We start from the raw sequence: 17,879 nt of genomic DNA, 5'->3' as shown, positions 1-17,879 counted from the left end.
CCTGCAGCCTTCCCTCCCTCCCTCTTTCAGTTGCTACAAACTGATCTGACTCTCCAAAGGGAAGACCAACACAAATCTTTCTTGGCTGGGAAAAACTGTGACAACACAGTGGGGTGATCAAGCTTGTGGGTGGGGTAAAAATTCAACAGGGATGGGTGGGATGGGTGCAAATCCTCAAAAAAAACAAACTGTTCTCCAGCAAAGGCCAATGAATTATAACTATGTTTAGTCAAGTCAACAGAATGATTCTGCTGAATCATGTCCCAAAACAGATGCAGAGACCCCACTGGGGGCCTCTCTGGCCATTCTGAAGCCCAGTTCGTTTGTAAAATTGGTATTATTCTGGTCAGAGAATTCAGATCAATGATAACAAATCCTAACTCTGAAGAGGAATCCTATTCACGAGTAGTTTTACTTAAGTTACACTGTATCAAAGATCACTAATAATAGTTTAGAGTTGCATTTGCAATATCCCCTCTAAAACAATCATCAGCTTCTCAAATACAAGGAAGAAGTGACAGGATCTTCAGATACATGAAGTGCTTGGACTCCTTCCCCAATCCCTGACACAGGTGCACATCTCCAGCCACACAGAAAGTTTTCCTTGATTTAGTTCATCTCTACAGGGTAAATGCATCCACCTCAATCACATGAGTGTCTTTGTATCCCCCTGGAAAGCTTCCTTTTCACCATGGTAAAATCCCAGTTTTAACTGCAGCCTTCGAGGTTCCATCTAAGACGACAACTCCTTTACACACAGCTCCGAACAACCCCCCTCCCCTTCCCCTCCTGTGAAGAAACGGGCTCGAATCTGGAGTTACCTCAAAAATCTCCTCCCTGGAGACCTCGATGCGACAGTGGCCAGCCTGAGGCTGCTGCTGGGACAGCTCCTGCCGCAGGATCTTGAGTTTCTGCACCAGGTCCCGCTTGTAGCGCGGCACCGTCAGGCACTCGGCCTCGTCCGGGAGCTGGCACAGCGACACCACCTGCGGCTGCTGCTGCTGCTGCTGGTCCTTGAGCTGGTTCTGCCGGCTGCAAACACACACAGCCGCCTCTGAGAGCCATCCAGACACCCCCTGCTCTCCCCTTCCACACTCGGCCTTTGTACCTAAACTGCTCCCAATTTACTGTGATTATTACTGTGATTACACTGAAAACGTCTGGGGCCAGTAAAGGATAAATTCAGAGTGATTTTATCCTGACTAAAGACATATGGGTCTGTCTTTCTTGGCAACTTTCAGTTGTTTTTAGGGCTTGTTATTTCTATTAGTGCTACTCTACAAAGTATGCAAAAGGTTACAGCACATACAATAAGGTATTATCCATACAATTTTACTACTAAGCTGCTGACACTGAATTTCTCAGAGACCATTTCCATATTTCCTTTGCGTGTTTTCCCTTCCTCCATTTTAAAATTCAGGGACCTGCCAAACACTCTGCCTCTAATCTACAGTCAATACCATAGTCTGTTTTAAATGGCTTGTCTGGAAAAGAGTAAGCTTACAAAAAGATGTTTGTACTGGCAGCTTGGCAAGGACCTTGTCCCTTGTACCTGGCCTAGTCTGGACCACAGGAATGTAGGAGTTCACATGGAACTAATTGGCACAGATAAACAAGTATTTTTACTAGCAATTCTAAGAGATTTTGTAAATCTGACTTCTTACTAGGAAAAGTAAATAGATCATGTTGCAGAGATGTTCTCTCTGTGTCGTTTCTTGTACACAGTGAGTGGATATTTTTATAGCTTTTTAGTATGGCATTCCCAAGCAACACAGGATAAAAACTGTATTTTTAAAGCCTAAGAATATCATGACTCTGTGGAGCACATGAGAATAGCCTACGTTCACTGGATAAATAAGAAACATTACAATTCAGAATGTTTTCCAGTGGAATGCTAGTTCTTTTTTTTTTAATAGCAAAGATCAAAAAATATTAGATGGAACCAAACACTGTTTTATTGTATTCTATAATTTCAGCCTATTGTCTGTTTTGAGACAAGGCCTAGTAGAAAACTCTCCTGGCCAACCAAAATTCACCTCCAGACTTTTCCACAGGGACACCCAGAAAAATACAAATCATTTTAATAATTTAGACACACACTGGCTGTGGTTCCACAACGTGGCTCTAGGTCATTTGTGCCATGTGCATGGTAATTTTCACTTGTGATTAGTTTCAAATATGAATCTCATTTAAATCATATTAACTTGATACACAAGTTAAAGCAAAATCCTTATTTCATCTTCTGAAATTTCTAATTCCATAAGGAGGACTAAGTGAAAATATTCCTTGTACAGGACTACCAGAGAAGGCCATATTTATATACTAAAGTGAGCACCCCTCCATACACATTTAAGGGTAAAAAGTCACAGTTCCCCCAAACACAAAGCTAGAAAGGGTCATTTTTAAAGGAAATGTAATCTCTAAAATGAGCATGAATTTAGCATCAAATGAAACCATGACTCTTCTCCTCCCAATGCTTCCCAAAATAAGGAGGTACTAGGAGGAGAAAAATAAAATGTCATCTTCCAGATTAGACTAAAAATAATCAGTGCAGTATTAGCTAAACAATCTGCAGTGCTTAAACTCATTAAATCTTATTTTTCAGTTTGTTTTCACAGCTGAGTGACTATGCTTGATTCCATACAGTGCTTTAAGGATACAACCAAATACTTTTCAGGTGCCATAACTTATCAAAATTATCACAAACTCTTGGTCAATGTCTTAGAACAGAACAGGGTAACAAGTGATTATTTTCCTAACTTACAATGTCATAACTGGAAGAACAAATGGCTTTACTCAGCTCAATAGAAAAGTCAGCATCACTGAGAGTAAACTTTTTCTCATGCCTTTGAACCTAAAACTCGATCTCACCCACCCCACACAAAGTCTAAACTTATTTCTTAGATAATTTACAAAATGATAGGCCTAAGGCAAACCACTTTTTTGTTTGTTTTTTAAAGAACAAATAAGCAGGTGGGCTCAAGGCAGAGGAAACTTTCACATATCCTGTTTGGTGTAATAAAAGAATAAACACCAAAAATGATTTATCAGGCAGCAGACTTTGCTGATGACACTGTTGGGTGAGTTTCTGAAATCCTTTCCTAATGAAAGACAGATGGACAAATGAAAAACTTCAGCACACTGTAGAAGAACTCTAAGTTCAAATAAATGCTAAATGGTTCTGTGATTCTGTAAATTAAAAGTTAAATTGGATTTTCCAGCTAACAAAGGTAGCTCTGTTATCTGTCCTCTATAATCCATGTAGAACTGGCTACTGTGTCCCTTCTGCTATTTCAAAATAAACCCACCTGAGAAGTGCAGTTTGTCAAATACAGCCCAATTCGCTAAGTTTTCTACAGTTTCAGAATAGCACTGCTGTAGCTAAGAGAGTCTGAAGTTTTTCTTGAGGTATCTTAATCTGAATCGATTTAAGGAACTCTTCTGTGTTTCAAACATGAACGTGCTCCTACACTGCTAATTTTCTTCAAGATGATTTTGTTTTCAAACCACCAATTTCAACTCAGCTAAAATGAGTAGCGATTTGTTTTTTTAAAAAAAACAAACACAAAACCCCAAAAAACACAAAACCAACCAACCAAACAAACCAAAAAACAAAGCACCCAAAGTGTCTGGATGATGTTGGCTTACTAAAGTCCTGTAACATACACATATAAAATCTACGATCTCTAAACAAAATACATGTTTTCAGTATTTAGGCTCCTCTCCCTCTTAGAGTGTGAAGTTCAAGTGTATATTGGGTAGAGGCTAGACAGCTTTTGTGTAATGCATAATAGACACATTGACTGCTGGAAATGACTTTCCATTCCTCAGCTTTGTCTTTTCGGTGCTTGTTCCCATTATTCTTCCCTTCAGCCTTTCTTCCCAATGATTCACTTCCTTTCAGGACTATTCCTCCTACTGACTCCTCACCCAGGGCTGCCTGGCTTTCCATCTAACCAACTCTGCATTGTTTCTTCCACTTAACACCTACTCAATAGTTTACAGGTGTTTCCCAGGAGTATTAAAAGGTGTTAGCAGGAGAAACAATAGAATCAAACTCCCAAGTAAGGCGGGCAAGCCGACAGAGAGAAAAAAAAATAAGAGCGAAAAAAATATTTGCTTTTTGGTTTGCATTTTCAGTAGAAAATCCCCAGTGTGTAATGAGTGCCTAGGGAATAAAACACGAGCCAGACCTCTCTTGAGTTTCTCCTTCTCTTTTTAAAACTGTGAGATGAAATTATGATATCAAAACACGAAGGCAGAAAAAATGCGGTTCCTATTTTATCCTTTTTGTAAAAAACCTGAGTTGAATTATTGAGGCCTTATTTTGGGAACACATCAACTAGTCCTACTCTAAAACTGCAGGCAGGAGCTGAGTTATTTCTCCTTTACTCCAGGAGAATAGTTGGGCACTTGTGCACCCATTCCTAACTCATCAGTATTTCACACCACTGGCTCATATGAAACTTCTTATTTTGAAACAAGTTCTTCATAACTGAAAGGAGAATGAAGTATAAAGAAAACAAAGAGTCTGTCTTGCTGTTTGGGAAAAAAATAATCTATGGGCCAATCTTTTGAATCAGACAGCACTTGCTTCCTTCCCCCCGTGCATCACAAGAGCCACATTCCTGCCTAAATGCTCCTGCAGGCTTTTTCAAAAGCAACCAAACTCATCTCAACAGCGAAACAAAGCAAACTGCTGGTGTGTCAAACTCCTTAAGGCGTCCTGGAATGGCAGAGAGCATCCTGATCCAAACCCAGCATCCTGATCCAAACCCAGCATCCTGATCCAAACCCAGCACCCCTCGCAGCCGCGGCCTCCCCTCCACACGTGCCGGAGGCTCCAGACTCACTTCAGCACCAAGTGCAGGTTTGCAGAGAGCCGCGGGTCCGTGAACTGCGTCGTCCTGTTGTTATGGTCAACAAAATAAACCCTGCCTGTTGCTGTATTGCGGATCTCCCATCCAGGAGGCAGTGGACCAAGCTCTTCACAATTGATGTTGCTAAGATCCCTGTGAAAACAAATATAAAATGAAAAATACCTCAGCAATTGGCCTCCGAGCCAAACAAGCGTAAATGTAACAGAACAATTCCATGAAGTCTGAGAAAATGTATTGTTTCAGAAACTCGATCTGTTCAGCTGGAATCTCTACTCCCAAGGTACAAGCCCACCATAGCAAAAACACACACCCTAGAGCACATGCCGTGGGGAAAAAAGTTCTTATTAAATAATCCTCATTTTTGCAAACTAACTTCAGCTGTTAAATTAATAAAGGCTTCAAACAAAAATAAAGTCCATTGCCATATTTGTCAAAATGGAATTGCAGTTCTGCACCAATTCTGACAGAAAACATTTTTTAAAACAACATTAGTCACGTAAGGAGCTGTGAATCACACTTTAGAAACTCACACAAAACAAAACTGCATTTCTGAAGAGTTATACTTTCCATGAAGAATTACACATGGGACGTGTATGGCACTGGCTGCTTTGCCCCAGAACCCCATGAGCTTGTGGGAAGCAAAAAACTCTCTAACAAACTATTTCAAATCAAGGATTAGATGAACAATGACTCAGCTCTGCCCTAAGCAATGCAGAGGTGGCTCAATAGGTCTCAAGAAAAATCCTGCTGAAATTAGGAAGATGTAAATTTGTTCCAGAGCCTCACTGAAAACAAATGCTGGTCTCCAAAAATGTTCACTGATTACTTATGGATGCAATTCACACCTCAATCCCCTCACACTGTCCAGTGCAGCTCTTCCCAAAGGTGCTCAGCTCTCCCAAAATCATGGGAGCTGAGGGAGTAAAGAGCCAAGGGACAGAATGCCTCAAAAGGTGCAGTCTGCAGGGACTCCAAAGACTTGAGGAGCCACTAATGGAAACATGAAGATCTGAGATTGAACTTCTGCTGCTTCTCCCCACGAACACACTGCTGTACTGCAGGGAGTACTTTTGCTGGCTACATGACTGTGGCTATTAGCCTCAAAATACAATATTCCTTAGAAATGACATAAATTCTATCCTCATGCAAACAATTCTTGTTCTCAGAGACACTCCTGCTGTTTGTGCTGCCACACCTCAGGGCAGTGCTGACTTAGATTGCACGCAGAACTATCACATCCCAAACTTAAGGATTACATCTTCATGTTATTTTTTTTTAGAGCCTGGTTTTGCATAATACACAAGTCACTGACTTCCTACACAACTGCAGCCTCAGCTCTGCAGGCAGTGCATCAAAGCAAGGTACAATCTTCTAACACATAAACAGTAAAAAAAGAATAACTCAAAGAACATTAAAGTGTGGTCTTGCACTTTGTCCTTCCTTGGACATCCATTTCCATGAGAAGGAACACAGGGACAGCCACAGCCACTGACAGAGTTCCTCTTGTTCTCAAAAATACCAGCACAGGCTGCCAATTTCAAACCACGCAAATCTCACAGCACCATTCATGGGCTTTAGGAGGCAAGCATTTACAACAGGATTTATTATCATTTCCAACAGGATTTCTTGGTTATTTCTTTGGTTATTTAAAGGACAATCAGAAACTACCAATAATTTCCACTATCATCCTTTCCTTTCAAAGACATGAGCAATAATTTCATGTACATTCATGAACACTATGTACACGTATATTGTGTAAACAAGGATTTGTTTTCTCCCAAGTGTTGAGATAATTGCAACAGGAAAAGCAGTTTGTTTCAATCCAAACCAGTTTTCACTGAAGTATCTTGATGGAGCTTCTTTTGGAAGAGTTCAGATTCTACTGTTTGTTTCATTATGTTGCAGAGTACTAAAATCTGAACTTGTCTCTAATTCATATGCAAAATCTAGAATCAGTGAACTGTACCTGTTTCCAAAACACTACTGTAATTTATTTCCTGGTTTTCCATTTTTTCATTACAATACCAACTAGAAGAACTGGGGAAGACAGTTCATTTTGTAGTATAGTAATAAATTTTGATGAATGTTAAAATAATGTATTAGGGGCCAAGAATCAGAAATATTAATCAGAGAAAACTTGGAGGAGAGCACTGCTTAAATGACTCTGATTTGAAATATTAAAAGTACTTCCATAATTTCTTACCTAGGTACTCTTGGATCGTGCCACGTGCTGACACCAGTTTGAGTATGCAGAAAATAGACCTGACCTTGCTGAGTTGTCCTTTGCTCTGTGAAATCAAGAACAATGAAGACTCACAAAAGCTGATTTCCTTAACTACGGAATGAAAAATACCTTACACAACAGACACAACCCATCATCCCAGTTTCTTGCTACCCCCACAACGAAGCCCTTGGATTTCCATACCATATCCTTCAGGCAGGTCGGGGGGAGTGTGCAGGTGTGTCCTGCTCATGTAGTTCCTGTGCCTCTGGGAGCGGACCCTCCTCTCTGCCAGCCGCGGATCCGCCGCCTGCCCGCAGGACGCGCCGTTGGTGCCGCTGATGGGAGTGTTCTCATCCACAAAGCAGCTCAGGGGCCTGCCCGGGCTCGAGTACTCGGATGCTGGCCTGGGGACAGTGGGGAAACCTCAGTGCTGATGGACACGGGCCACACAACACACCTGGGGACACCTCGGTGACCTGCCCAGCAGGACACCTCGACTGGAGCGGGAAGCTCCTGTTCTGTGCTCCAAACTTTCTCACCTTGCCTTCGTGTGGCTGAGGAAGTGATCAGGCCTTGTTACTCCTTCTGACTTTTAAGGAATGTTATTAGGGGAGGATGGTGAAAAAGGGCTAAGTAAGAATAAAAGCAGTTGCTCATGAGAGCAACACTGACCAGTGTGATTTTGTATCGCAATGCTGCTTTCAAAAGGATTTTAAATGCGTTAAAGGGGGATTGTCAAGGTCACGAGAAATCCCCAACACAAATTCCACATTTTGCATCAGTTTTTCTACTGTGTCTCAAGCTTAGAATAGGTATTTCAATATACCAGGAAAAACAAAAATAGGAAAATAAAAAGCTGTTCAGTTCTTTCACTCCAAAACTGCAAACATGTATCAGAGCTAGTAGTCTTAACAGTCCAGATTATTTAAAATCAAATATATCCATGCAGAGACCAGAATGATATTGAGAATGGAAGAGAATACCTGCAGGCACAGACAGTGTGCAGAGGAGTCTGGAAAAAAGTGCAATGACACTGCCTGCAACACAGGCAACAGCAAAAGTGGCTTGAGGAACAGCTTCACAAGAAACATCTACAGTGATCAGAAAAAGTAATCACAATGATTTCCAAACACACTCTGTAACTGTTCTTGGTTACATGGTTACAGAGCAACACCTGACAGCAACTCATGGTCTCACTTCATCCCTTAAGATATCTGCAAAATCTAATGTCTGTACTTATAGAGCTCTACCACAGCATCTTTATGAGAAAGCAAAAATGTTACTACCAGGGCAGGAAAGAAGTAATCAGAATGATCTTCTGAATTAAATATTAGGCAGACTGAAGGAGAAGGATGCTAAAGAAGGAAAGCATTCAGCTTGTGCAGGGACTGAGCAGAGGAATGAGCAATCCAACCCCCCTGTGAGAGCCACTTGGAATTGCTCAATAACCCAACTCCATCCTACCCAGTGTCCCAAGGAATTCCTCACCGTGTCGGTCGCTCCCACTGCGTTGTCCGTGTGATGTGGTTTAAATACTGGATCCTTCCAGAAGCAGTCCTGCGCTCCTCCCACCTGCAATTCAGACAGGCAGAGATAAGGGCTGAGTGGTATTTCCAGGAAACCAGGGCACAAAACATTTCCAATAGAAATGCCAGCTCAGGAAGACTTACACTGCTATGAATCACGTTAGCTGAACAAGGTGACAGGAAACAACTGAAAGCTGAACTCAGAAATGGTTTAACATATTCTTCCCTTGGAACCAGGCACATCATTAACAATATCACACCTTCATATTCAATAATGGCTTGAATTCTAATTAAATCCAAACAGCCACATAAAGAGACTTCTTGGAAACATGTTTAATTATGCATTTAACTTCTTTTGACCACTGACTCTAACAAATGCTTTCACAGCATCTTCATGCACTTCTTGCTTTCATTAAAAAGTCAGCTTCAAATAACGTGACTTTTGAATTATTATTAAATTTGCACTCTGAAATACACAAGGCTGTAAAGCAAATTTTGCAGTTACACAATTAAGTGAGCAAAATTTATGCAAGGAACATTCTGAAGTTAAAATTTAGAAGGATTTTCAAAAATGTTTTTGAGTTATCTGGACTCCAATTTAACAAAAGAATGCTGTTATAGACTAGGATGATGATTTGCATTTTAAAATTCATCCTCTGAAAACTCATTTTCTCCTGCCTCTACCTGCCAAGAATCACATTCAGAAAGTCTGTGTTTGCTCTGAAGAAGTTGCTGACAGCACCAGAACCTAAACCAGAGAATTTTCCTGTGTTTGCAAAACTGTTTTAGGTGATAATGATGTCATTAACTCTCACAGGGACAAACCAGAATCCTAAGCCCTGCCTTTGGAAGGTAAATACAGCAAGAACTTGGGCTGCATTACCTTTTCCAGTCACGTTTTCTTCACTAAGAGGTGCATGAAGAAGAAGTGATCCATGTTTATCACAGTGGATGTACTCTGCATGGTGCTGCAGAAGGGCAGCCAGGCCCTGTGGTCACTTCCTTGCTATAAAACTACTGCATGCATAAGGCACTTTGCTGGCTGTGATTTAATCTGAAATACATGTTTTCTTGAACAAGTTCTTTTTCAAAGCATTTCTTTCCATATGGCACCTCCTCTTTTCCAAGTGGAGATAAGACAACAGCCAAACTATCAACTGCTCTGCATACCCCAGCTGGCTCAGCTCCTGCACTGAATGCACAACTGCAGACTCTGAGTGCAAGACTGAAAAGAATTTATTTGCACACTGACTCCTCACTAGTGCAGAAGTCTGTTGTATGAGCTGTATTTGTGTTTGCATCACAGTGATGTCAGCTTACCCATCTGGTAAATCGTTATCGAATAACCGACTGCAATCCACAACTTGTCCTCCTGTGCCTATTCGGTCTCTGGACTGAAGACTGACTATTAGGATAATAAAAGAATAATTAAAGATGTGGCATCTGAATGCAAATTATGGTTACATTTGAAAGAGAATTGGTACAACTTGGAAGACTAAGCTAACACATGTTTGGAATATTTTTTCCTTCTCACAAATCAAAGATGGTTGCACGGGAACTCTGTTTTCATACATGGAATTCTTTATATTTTACTTCCAAAAAGCTTAAGGAATATGAGTGCAGAAGTTAAGGCAGAAAAGGAGGTGAATTGTGAAACTGCCATTGATGTTGTGTGTTGAGATGGACAGTGACACTGGACTGGTGGCAGTGTGGTGCCACCTCACACACAGCTGGGACAGGGCCAGCAGGAGAACTCTGAACAAGAAAAGCTAAAATAAGGAATTCCTCCCTGGTTTTGACTCTTACTCACATATTTTGTGTGCCCATGTGTTTCAACACCACAAATACAAAACCAGGCAAAATTTAACTGCTAGAAGCACTTCAGATTTGGTTTATTGGCTACTTTCTAACACCAGTGGTAAGAAGTCAAATGCAACTCACACAAAGCACCCTGAAAAGCCCTTGCTTGCCCTCACCAAAACTCCTTCACTTTTAATTAGATTTTTTTTTTTTTTTTTGCATGATTCACTGTAATGGGTATTTATGCCTGAAGCTTTTGTACTGCCATTATGAAAACAAAGATTTTTTTTTAGGCTGCTTTTGTTCCCAATATCACAGTTTGCAAGTGTCCAATCTGATAATTTATGACACTTGTGTTCCTGCAGGGTTGGGGTGGTTTTTTGATGTTTTGTTATGCCTTTAACAATAAAACAATTGCTTAGAAAGCTAAATACGTGCTGTGGCCCACATTTCTTGAGGTGGCATTAATGAACCTCTGGACAACTGTCTTCAAGTCCTATTTATATGCACTGAAATGATCTTGCAGACCTTAACCTGGATGCAACCTAACTCTTGTAAAATCAGAAAGTTTAAAAAGTTGGAGCAGAACAGACAGATTTTTGCCTGAGTCCCCACATTTTCAAAAACATGTTTTGAAACTTAGAACTCAACAGACGAACCCAGGGAGCCCTGGAGCACCTGCTGCATTCCTAATCCATATTAACCCCTAATCTTCCATGAACACTAACATTACAAAACAACTTTAGAGGGCAAGACACCTTTAAATTCAACCAAACCAAGATCTCACACGATGTATTTATTCTGCCACAACCCCACACACTACAAGTTCACACCATTGCAGGTAGGCAAGGTTTGGCAAGGAAAACACAGACAGAAATTAACATAAACAAAGGCAATTACCTCCTCTTTGCCTACGTGAGGACCAAAATTTGTGCATGGCTTGGTTTTGTAATAAAAAAGGGCTCATTTTTTTCTGCACTGCCACATCAGAAATAAAGTGGTGGCACAGAAGAGCTGCAAGATTAAGACACAATTCAGGTGCCCCTGGATCCATTGCTGAAAACGCCCCCTTATCTTTCCTCTCTTTAAGGACAACCCAGGAATTTAAGATAAAGATCCCCTTGGTCCTTGTACTGAGGTATACCCACTGTGCACTTGATTTGTAAGATTATCATCTGCTGAAGGCAGACATTTTAATATTGGTTTCCCATCTTGCATGGTCTCTTAATTTAAGACAGTTTATAACTGAAAGAACTGAGAGTATATTTATAACCTATTCTGTCTTTTTACTTATTTTTAATCCAGATTTCTCTACCATTTAACTACTCTAGTGGAATTACCTAGTTTTACTCAGGCTCATTCATCTACCCAATGAAGTTGCATTAGCAAAGAAAGATTAAAACATACGATTAATAATGACAACTTAAAAAAAGACAGGAGTCTCTGGAATCCTACCAAGGATGCATTAAATTAAAACAGAACCATGACTGAGTAAACTTGACCTTTCTGATGATATCAACAGTAAACAACACACAGATTTGCTCTGGGTCTCTGCTGTAACCTGACAAGGTTTTTTTTTGTAGGTTCAGTGCATGATCCAACAGCTGCTGGTGTTCAGGGGCAGCCCCAGCAGCATCCCAAGAGAGCCAGGGCTGCTTTGGCTGCACCACTTCTCATGAGCACATCAGCTAAAGCCAGCCTGGCAGTCCAGTCTGTGCCCACTCTGCTGATTACTTCTGACTCCTTCTCCCTGGCCAGCCCTCTCTGAAGTCTCTTTGTCACTGCACACTGCAATGGATTTGCCATAGGCCTCCCAGACCTTTCTGCTTTGGGGAGGGGTTTTTGGGTTGTTTTTTTTTCCCTTTAATGAATGGCAGCATTCCCCAGCGATGCTGACCAGGATGTGAGTTCATACTCTGGAGGGCAGCATGAGAGCACAGTCCCTGCTCCATGGTGTGAGCAGAATGGAGCTCCCTGCTCCCAGCACACCCTGAACCTGCTCTCCTGTGCATCCAGCTCAGCCTCCTCTCCAAGAGCACCCACAAAGCTGCAAATACACAGGGATGCTCAGGGGACCAGGACACTGGAGCAAAGCCAGCAAGCAAACCAAACCCACAACAAAACACACCCCAGAGAAGTGACTGATTCATCCTTCACTCTTCTGTGCAAGCTCATGTTGAAAATTTAATGGAGAACAGCCTGAAGGGTCAGCAATGCACTTAGAACTCCACATTTCTACCATCATTTGACTCTCCTGTGCCACCACACTCTGCTCTTAATACAAGCAACTTGCAGATCAGATGGAGACAGTTAAAGCAACACAAAGAGGTGAAGTCACAGGTGTTACTCACAGAGCACTCTGAGAGGCAAACACACACTTATTTCTGACTGATGTTTCAGTGGTGCTCCCTGGCTGACAGAAGTGCTGTTTGGATATAATTTCAACTAGGAATTGAATATAAAACTGAGCATAAAAATTCACTTTTCTTTCCCTCATGTCCAAATATTCTCATTAACGTCTTGCTGCATAAATAAAGAACTTCCTGATCCTGACCAACTTTTGACTTACTTGACCTACTAGAAATGCTGCCTTCACAAAGAACAGAGAATGTACCAAAGAGAGTGTTTATGAAGTTTTTTGTGGATACTTGCTTTTCAATTTGCTGGCTTCTTTTTAATTCTGAAGTTATTTAAAGTTCATGAGTTCACAGAATGACAAAGCACAGTTACTGAGGTTGGTGACAGACTTGTTAATAAGCCATGAAAACAGAAAATTAATTAATCTCAGACAGCAATTTTAATTGTAAGCAAGATGCTTTTTCGGTTTTTCCCAAAATCTAAAGGAAGCACAGCTTTGCTTGGAGCTCTTCATGGTCAAGAATTTTGTAGTCAGTTTTTCACAGAGAGTTCATACTCGAACTGCCACCATTCATAACAGTGAAATAAAAAATTTTCTAATTTTTTTTTTTAATTATCTATGGTCTTATTTTCCCCAGCACTTACTATAATATTTTGGTGGGTTTTTTTGGTGGTTTCGGCATTTTGTTTAGATTTTTTTGTTTGCTTAGTGTTTGGGGTTTTTTAATTCTCTACCTACATACTTTTAGCCTGAGATCCAAGTGGCTCTAGCAGTAGACAGGAGAATTCAATATAGAAAACTGACATCTAGAAGATTATTTTTATAGCTACGATAGAAACTGAAGACAAAAAGAGAATTAAAGGTAAAAACCTTTACTCACCTACTATCTGTCCTCTAACAGTATCGTTGTCATTTGGCCCAAGCTTGCACAGATCCAACCTCTGATCTATAAAATGAGGGCACAAAGTGTAAATCACAATGAAACAAAACACCATCACAAACTACCAAACCATCTGGAATATACAAGCTTTATAAAAGGCAGCAAAAACCCAATTAACTGTCATTCTTCAAAAGCCTTTGCATGCAAGCTTGGGCTGCTAGAGAAGAAACTCGTCCCTAGCTTACTTACAACCAGTGTCTTTAAGGCGGTTGATTGCATTTGAAAGAAGCCTCACACAACCCAGAAAACCAGCTCCCTGCTTTTTATGAATTTTCTTGTGATTCCACACGCTGATTGTTATTGAATCCGACTTCCCAATATATCTGAAAAACGTGGAACAAACAGTACTGTCAATGGCACTCACTGAACACTTCGACGATGCATCAGAAATCACCTTGGGGGGAAAAAGGATTATCAACCATTACATTAAAAATTTAACACACTGTAATGGCAAGAGAGAGCAAGTCATCTGCAGGTAAGATGTGCATTGTTTTCGATGGAAGCATGTCTCATGGAGGAGCTCGTTTGAATACAAGCTGCTCTAAAAGCCTGATTCTGGAAGGGGGCATTCACATGAACCAACCGAAATCTGTCCAAACAGCAACACGAGCAGGCTGCGGGCTGGCCCTCGACCACAGCTCTCCAAGCAGCCACAAACATGCTCAGCTCCATGCCCCAGCCCTGCCTGTGCCAAGGGGACAATGCTCCAGCAGTGTCTGGGGGCAGCAGGAGCAGGGACAGCGGCCCCAGGAATGCAGGGATGCCCTGCAGGTGCTTCCCCAGCACTGTCAGGCCAAGCCACCCCAGAGCTGCAGGTACCAGAGCCCCAGGAGCCTGGGTAATGTCTGCCTGGGACACACATCACACACTGCAGCCGTGACAAGCAGCCCACACGGCCTTCAGGCTGGGATGTGCCACATTCCCCTCCTGCCCTGCTCCCTCCGGGACTGTCCTTGCAGCATTCCCACCGACATGCTTGGCAAAACCTGCATCTGTGTTCACTGCCCCGGGGAAACCTGGACACTGTGGGCTGCTTTACTGCTGCCTTTTCCCTTTGAAGCTTTGTTTTTCAGAGGCAGTAAGTTTGTGAGCTCGTTTTTGTTTTCAAAACACTCAAGATAAATCAGCGATTGCCAATAGTGAATTATTATGGCTGTTTCAAGTTGAGGGAAAGGAATTTGTAACTATGGCTTAGACCCCAAGAACTGCTTGCAGCTCTCTCTTCCCAGACCACAAACTCTGGCCTCAGTTTAGTTCCAAGTGCTGCTTTTCTGCTTGTTTTTGAATGAAAACTGATCAACCAATGTCTAAATACATCTCCCCATTGACTGTGGCTTTATTGGCTTGTAAACATCTTAATATTTTCATAAAGATAGAAATGATACTGTCAAGGTTGGCAAACCAAATAATTGAACTAACTGGCATGGCTTAAAATTACAGCTGTGATCAGGTTAACACTTCTCCCATTTTTCCTTTTCCAAAAAGCAGAACTCTTACAACTTCTTTTTTCCCACCTGCAGACAGCAACTGACCCAAGAAGTAGAAGACATAAAAGCCTCATGGTTTAAAATAACCACTGCACATTTACACAAAAACAAACAAACCCAAACAAAATACAAACTTCACATAAAAAAGCCCAAAAGTTTTTTGAATAGTAAACTGATTGTATAACATAGGTCAGATTTTTGGCCTTACAACCTTGACAATGACAATTTTGCATAAAGAAACAAGATGAAGATGAGTAATCACGTGCACAGTTGCAGTCTACAATGTTTTATGTACTTAAAATAAATTCTCATGAGAACAATTTAGGTGCACTTAAAAATAAAGACTTATCATGACCTGTCTTGAATTTTCCAGTTTTCCTTGTTGCTTTAAAAAAGTCAAAGGTATATGGTTAAACACAATTTCATAACAGAACAGTTTGAATAATATGCAGAACAGCTGAATACACAACACAGTTTCCAAGAATGTTTGTAATGTTTCAGGGTGAGATTCTCAGGGTTGAGATGAACAGTCACCATCCACACCAAGCAGGTAAGGACTGCTATAAACTACTCTCGATTTTTGCACCCAAAAACCTGGGCTGGTTCACACTTTTAAAGGAAAGAAGCAAGACAAGCTGCATTTTTCCAAATAAAAATGTCTGCTTTTTTAATAAAGGAAGAAAAGAAATAGTTAAGTAATGTCTAGCTGGCTTTACAACAAAATGTTTCATCTACATTTCTGCATTATTTCAGGCATAAAAACCCATGGTTGTATTTAGAGAGTGACAGTAGGATGAGTTGACATTTCCAATTCATTTGGTGGATAAGTTACATTTGTTTTACATCATCTGGCAATAAAGTTCCAACATAAAAGCCTGAGCTAGGAATTTTATTTTTTATTAAAAAAGAATGTTCCAAAAAATAAAGTGCAACAAACCAAACCAGAAACAAAAAAACACAACCTCCCCATTTTGTTGGACGACTCTCTCTTCCTCCTCGTAATTAAAGTTCTTGGAGCTTTCTTTATTTCTTTTCTCCCCTCTATCCTATCAGCAATATCTATTCCACAGCTTCAGTACTTCAACAGAGATAATGGGATTAGTATTAATGAAATGGAAACACAGAGATTCAATTGCATAGATATTTTGTTGACTTCCATATTTTCTGAACCTTTAAAATTAGGGCTCTGGTTAGGAACTGCACGTTCAGAAATTTTAATCTCCCTACTCTTAGCACTTCTAAGAAAAAAAAATCTAATTCAAGCCTTAGTAGAAACTCTAAATTATTTAAATAAAAATTTAAAACACAGGGATAATTGTTATTTTGTCTACCACTGAGGAAGGTTTGGTATCAAGTGACTTTTCATCCCCATGCCATTACATACACTTTCCCTGAAGAGTTCACCTCACTGGAGAAATGTGGAATTAAGAAAGTGGAAAAAAATATTCCTGAAAAAACACACCTCTTCCTGATCACAAGCCAGACATACTCCCTGCAGAAAGAGAGAAAAATGCAGCATCACGAGGTATGAACTCAGGTCTGGAAGCCAGGAATTCCCTATTTCTAATCCATGCTGTCACACACGCTGTTTTTACGACCTGGACGAATGACTTGGTTTGTTTCTCCATTTTCCCATTTCTGACTTTTTTTTTCTAATATAATCTCAGTGCTCTGCTTTGAGCTACCAGCTGCTTTCAGACTGGGGAGAAGAGGGTGTGAAGAGACTGAACGAAAAATAGCACCTCAATTTTTTATCCTCCATCTTCATTCACTTTTCCTTCCTGGCATTGCTCATTTCTGCAGCAACTGAAGGGTGTCTGAGCCTCTGGGATGGTCACCAGGACCTGCCAGGGGCTGTGGCTGAGGCAGGAGTGGAGCAGGAATGGAGCAGGGACACGTGTGTACTCACTGGCTGCTGCAAAGGGCATCAGCTTCATCCAATGGGCCTCGAGCACCATGTGCAGAAGGAAAAGCAGTTGCACAGAGCTGTTTGATGATTCTTTAGGAGATAATCTAGGATGGGATTGTCTAAAGCAGCACTAGGCAGAGCTGCTGCCTTCTCTCCCTGAGAAAAATCCAGGATCCTTAGGGTTTTACTAGACAGAATAGTCAGAGAATTGGGGGAGAAAAGTGATTCTGCCAGGGCAGCACAGCAGCCTGAGGATGTGAAGGCACCAAAGAGCACTAAAACCTGCAGGGAGGAGATTTTGGGAAGAGGAGGAGTTGTTTATGGGAGCTGGGTGAGGTTCCATTAGAGAGAGATCACAAAGGACAAAAGTCCACGCAGGAGCCTGGGGGTGAGGACTTGAAGGGCACAGACTAAGCTGGGACATCATGGTACAAACATGGTACAAACATGGTACAACATGGTACAAACACCTTCCAGAGAGAAAGAGGGGATGTGAGCTGCTGTGCCTTAAGGGCAGAGGCTGCTGGGCCAGGCTGGGCAGGGCAGTGTAGGAGAGCTCTGGCTACTGCGGGGGGGGAAGAAAGGGGAAGGAAGAGAAAAGGGAGATTGAAGTTCCTGGACTGCTGGTTTAGGTAGTTTAGCACTGAATGTAAGAAGTCTGTAAATGTGTCAAGTCTGGTTATTCAAAAGTTCTGAGGAAAAGGCCTGAACAATAGGCAAAACACAAACAAGACTGAAAATAAGGAAGGGGAAT

The 17,879-nt window shown here is 41.2% G+C and overlaps 1 protein-coding gene across 2 annotated transcripts in view; it reads right to left on the bottom strand.

Moving 5' to 3' along the window:
* Positions 1-17,879, bottom strand: part of SMURF2 (SMAD specific E3 ubiquitin protein ligase 2) — a 59,026-nt gene that overhangs the window by 9,789 nt on the left and 31,358 nt on the right. The window contains exons 4-12 of one of the 2 annotated variants that reach the window (XM_088176735.1): positions 15,572-15,601; positions 13,919-14,052; positions 13,670-13,735; positions 9,951-10,035; positions 8,593-8,676; positions 7,306-7,508; positions 7,084-7,168; positions 4,854-5,012; positions 822-1,032 (exon numbers count right to left, since the gene is read on the bottom strand). In XM_088176735.1, the coding sequence (XP_088032861.1) occupies positions 822-1,032; positions 4,854-5,012; positions 7,084-7,168; positions 7,306-7,508; positions 8,593-8,676; positions 9,951-10,035; positions 13,670-13,735; positions 13,919-14,052; positions 15,572-15,601 (1,057 nt within the window). The remainder of the gene's footprint in view (positions 1-821; positions 1,033-4,853; positions 5,013-7,083; positions 7,169-7,305; positions 7,509-8,592; positions 8,677-9,950; positions 10,036-13,669; positions 13,736-13,918; positions 14,053-15,571; positions 15,602-17,879) is intronic. The other variant, XM_014882715.2, reaches the window with a different exon arrangement.

The sequence above is a fragment of the Sturnus vulgaris genome, chromosome 20, assembly GCF_052056855.1.
Source record: "Sturnus vulgaris isolate bStuVul1 chromosome 20, bStuVul1.hap1, whole genome shotgun sequence".
NCBI lineage: Eukaryota > Metazoa > Chordata > Aves > Passeriformes > Sturnidae > Sturnus > Sturnus vulgaris.
The sequence above is the reverse complement of the archived record's forward strand: the minus strand, read 5'-3'. Positions and strand labels throughout refer to the sequence as shown.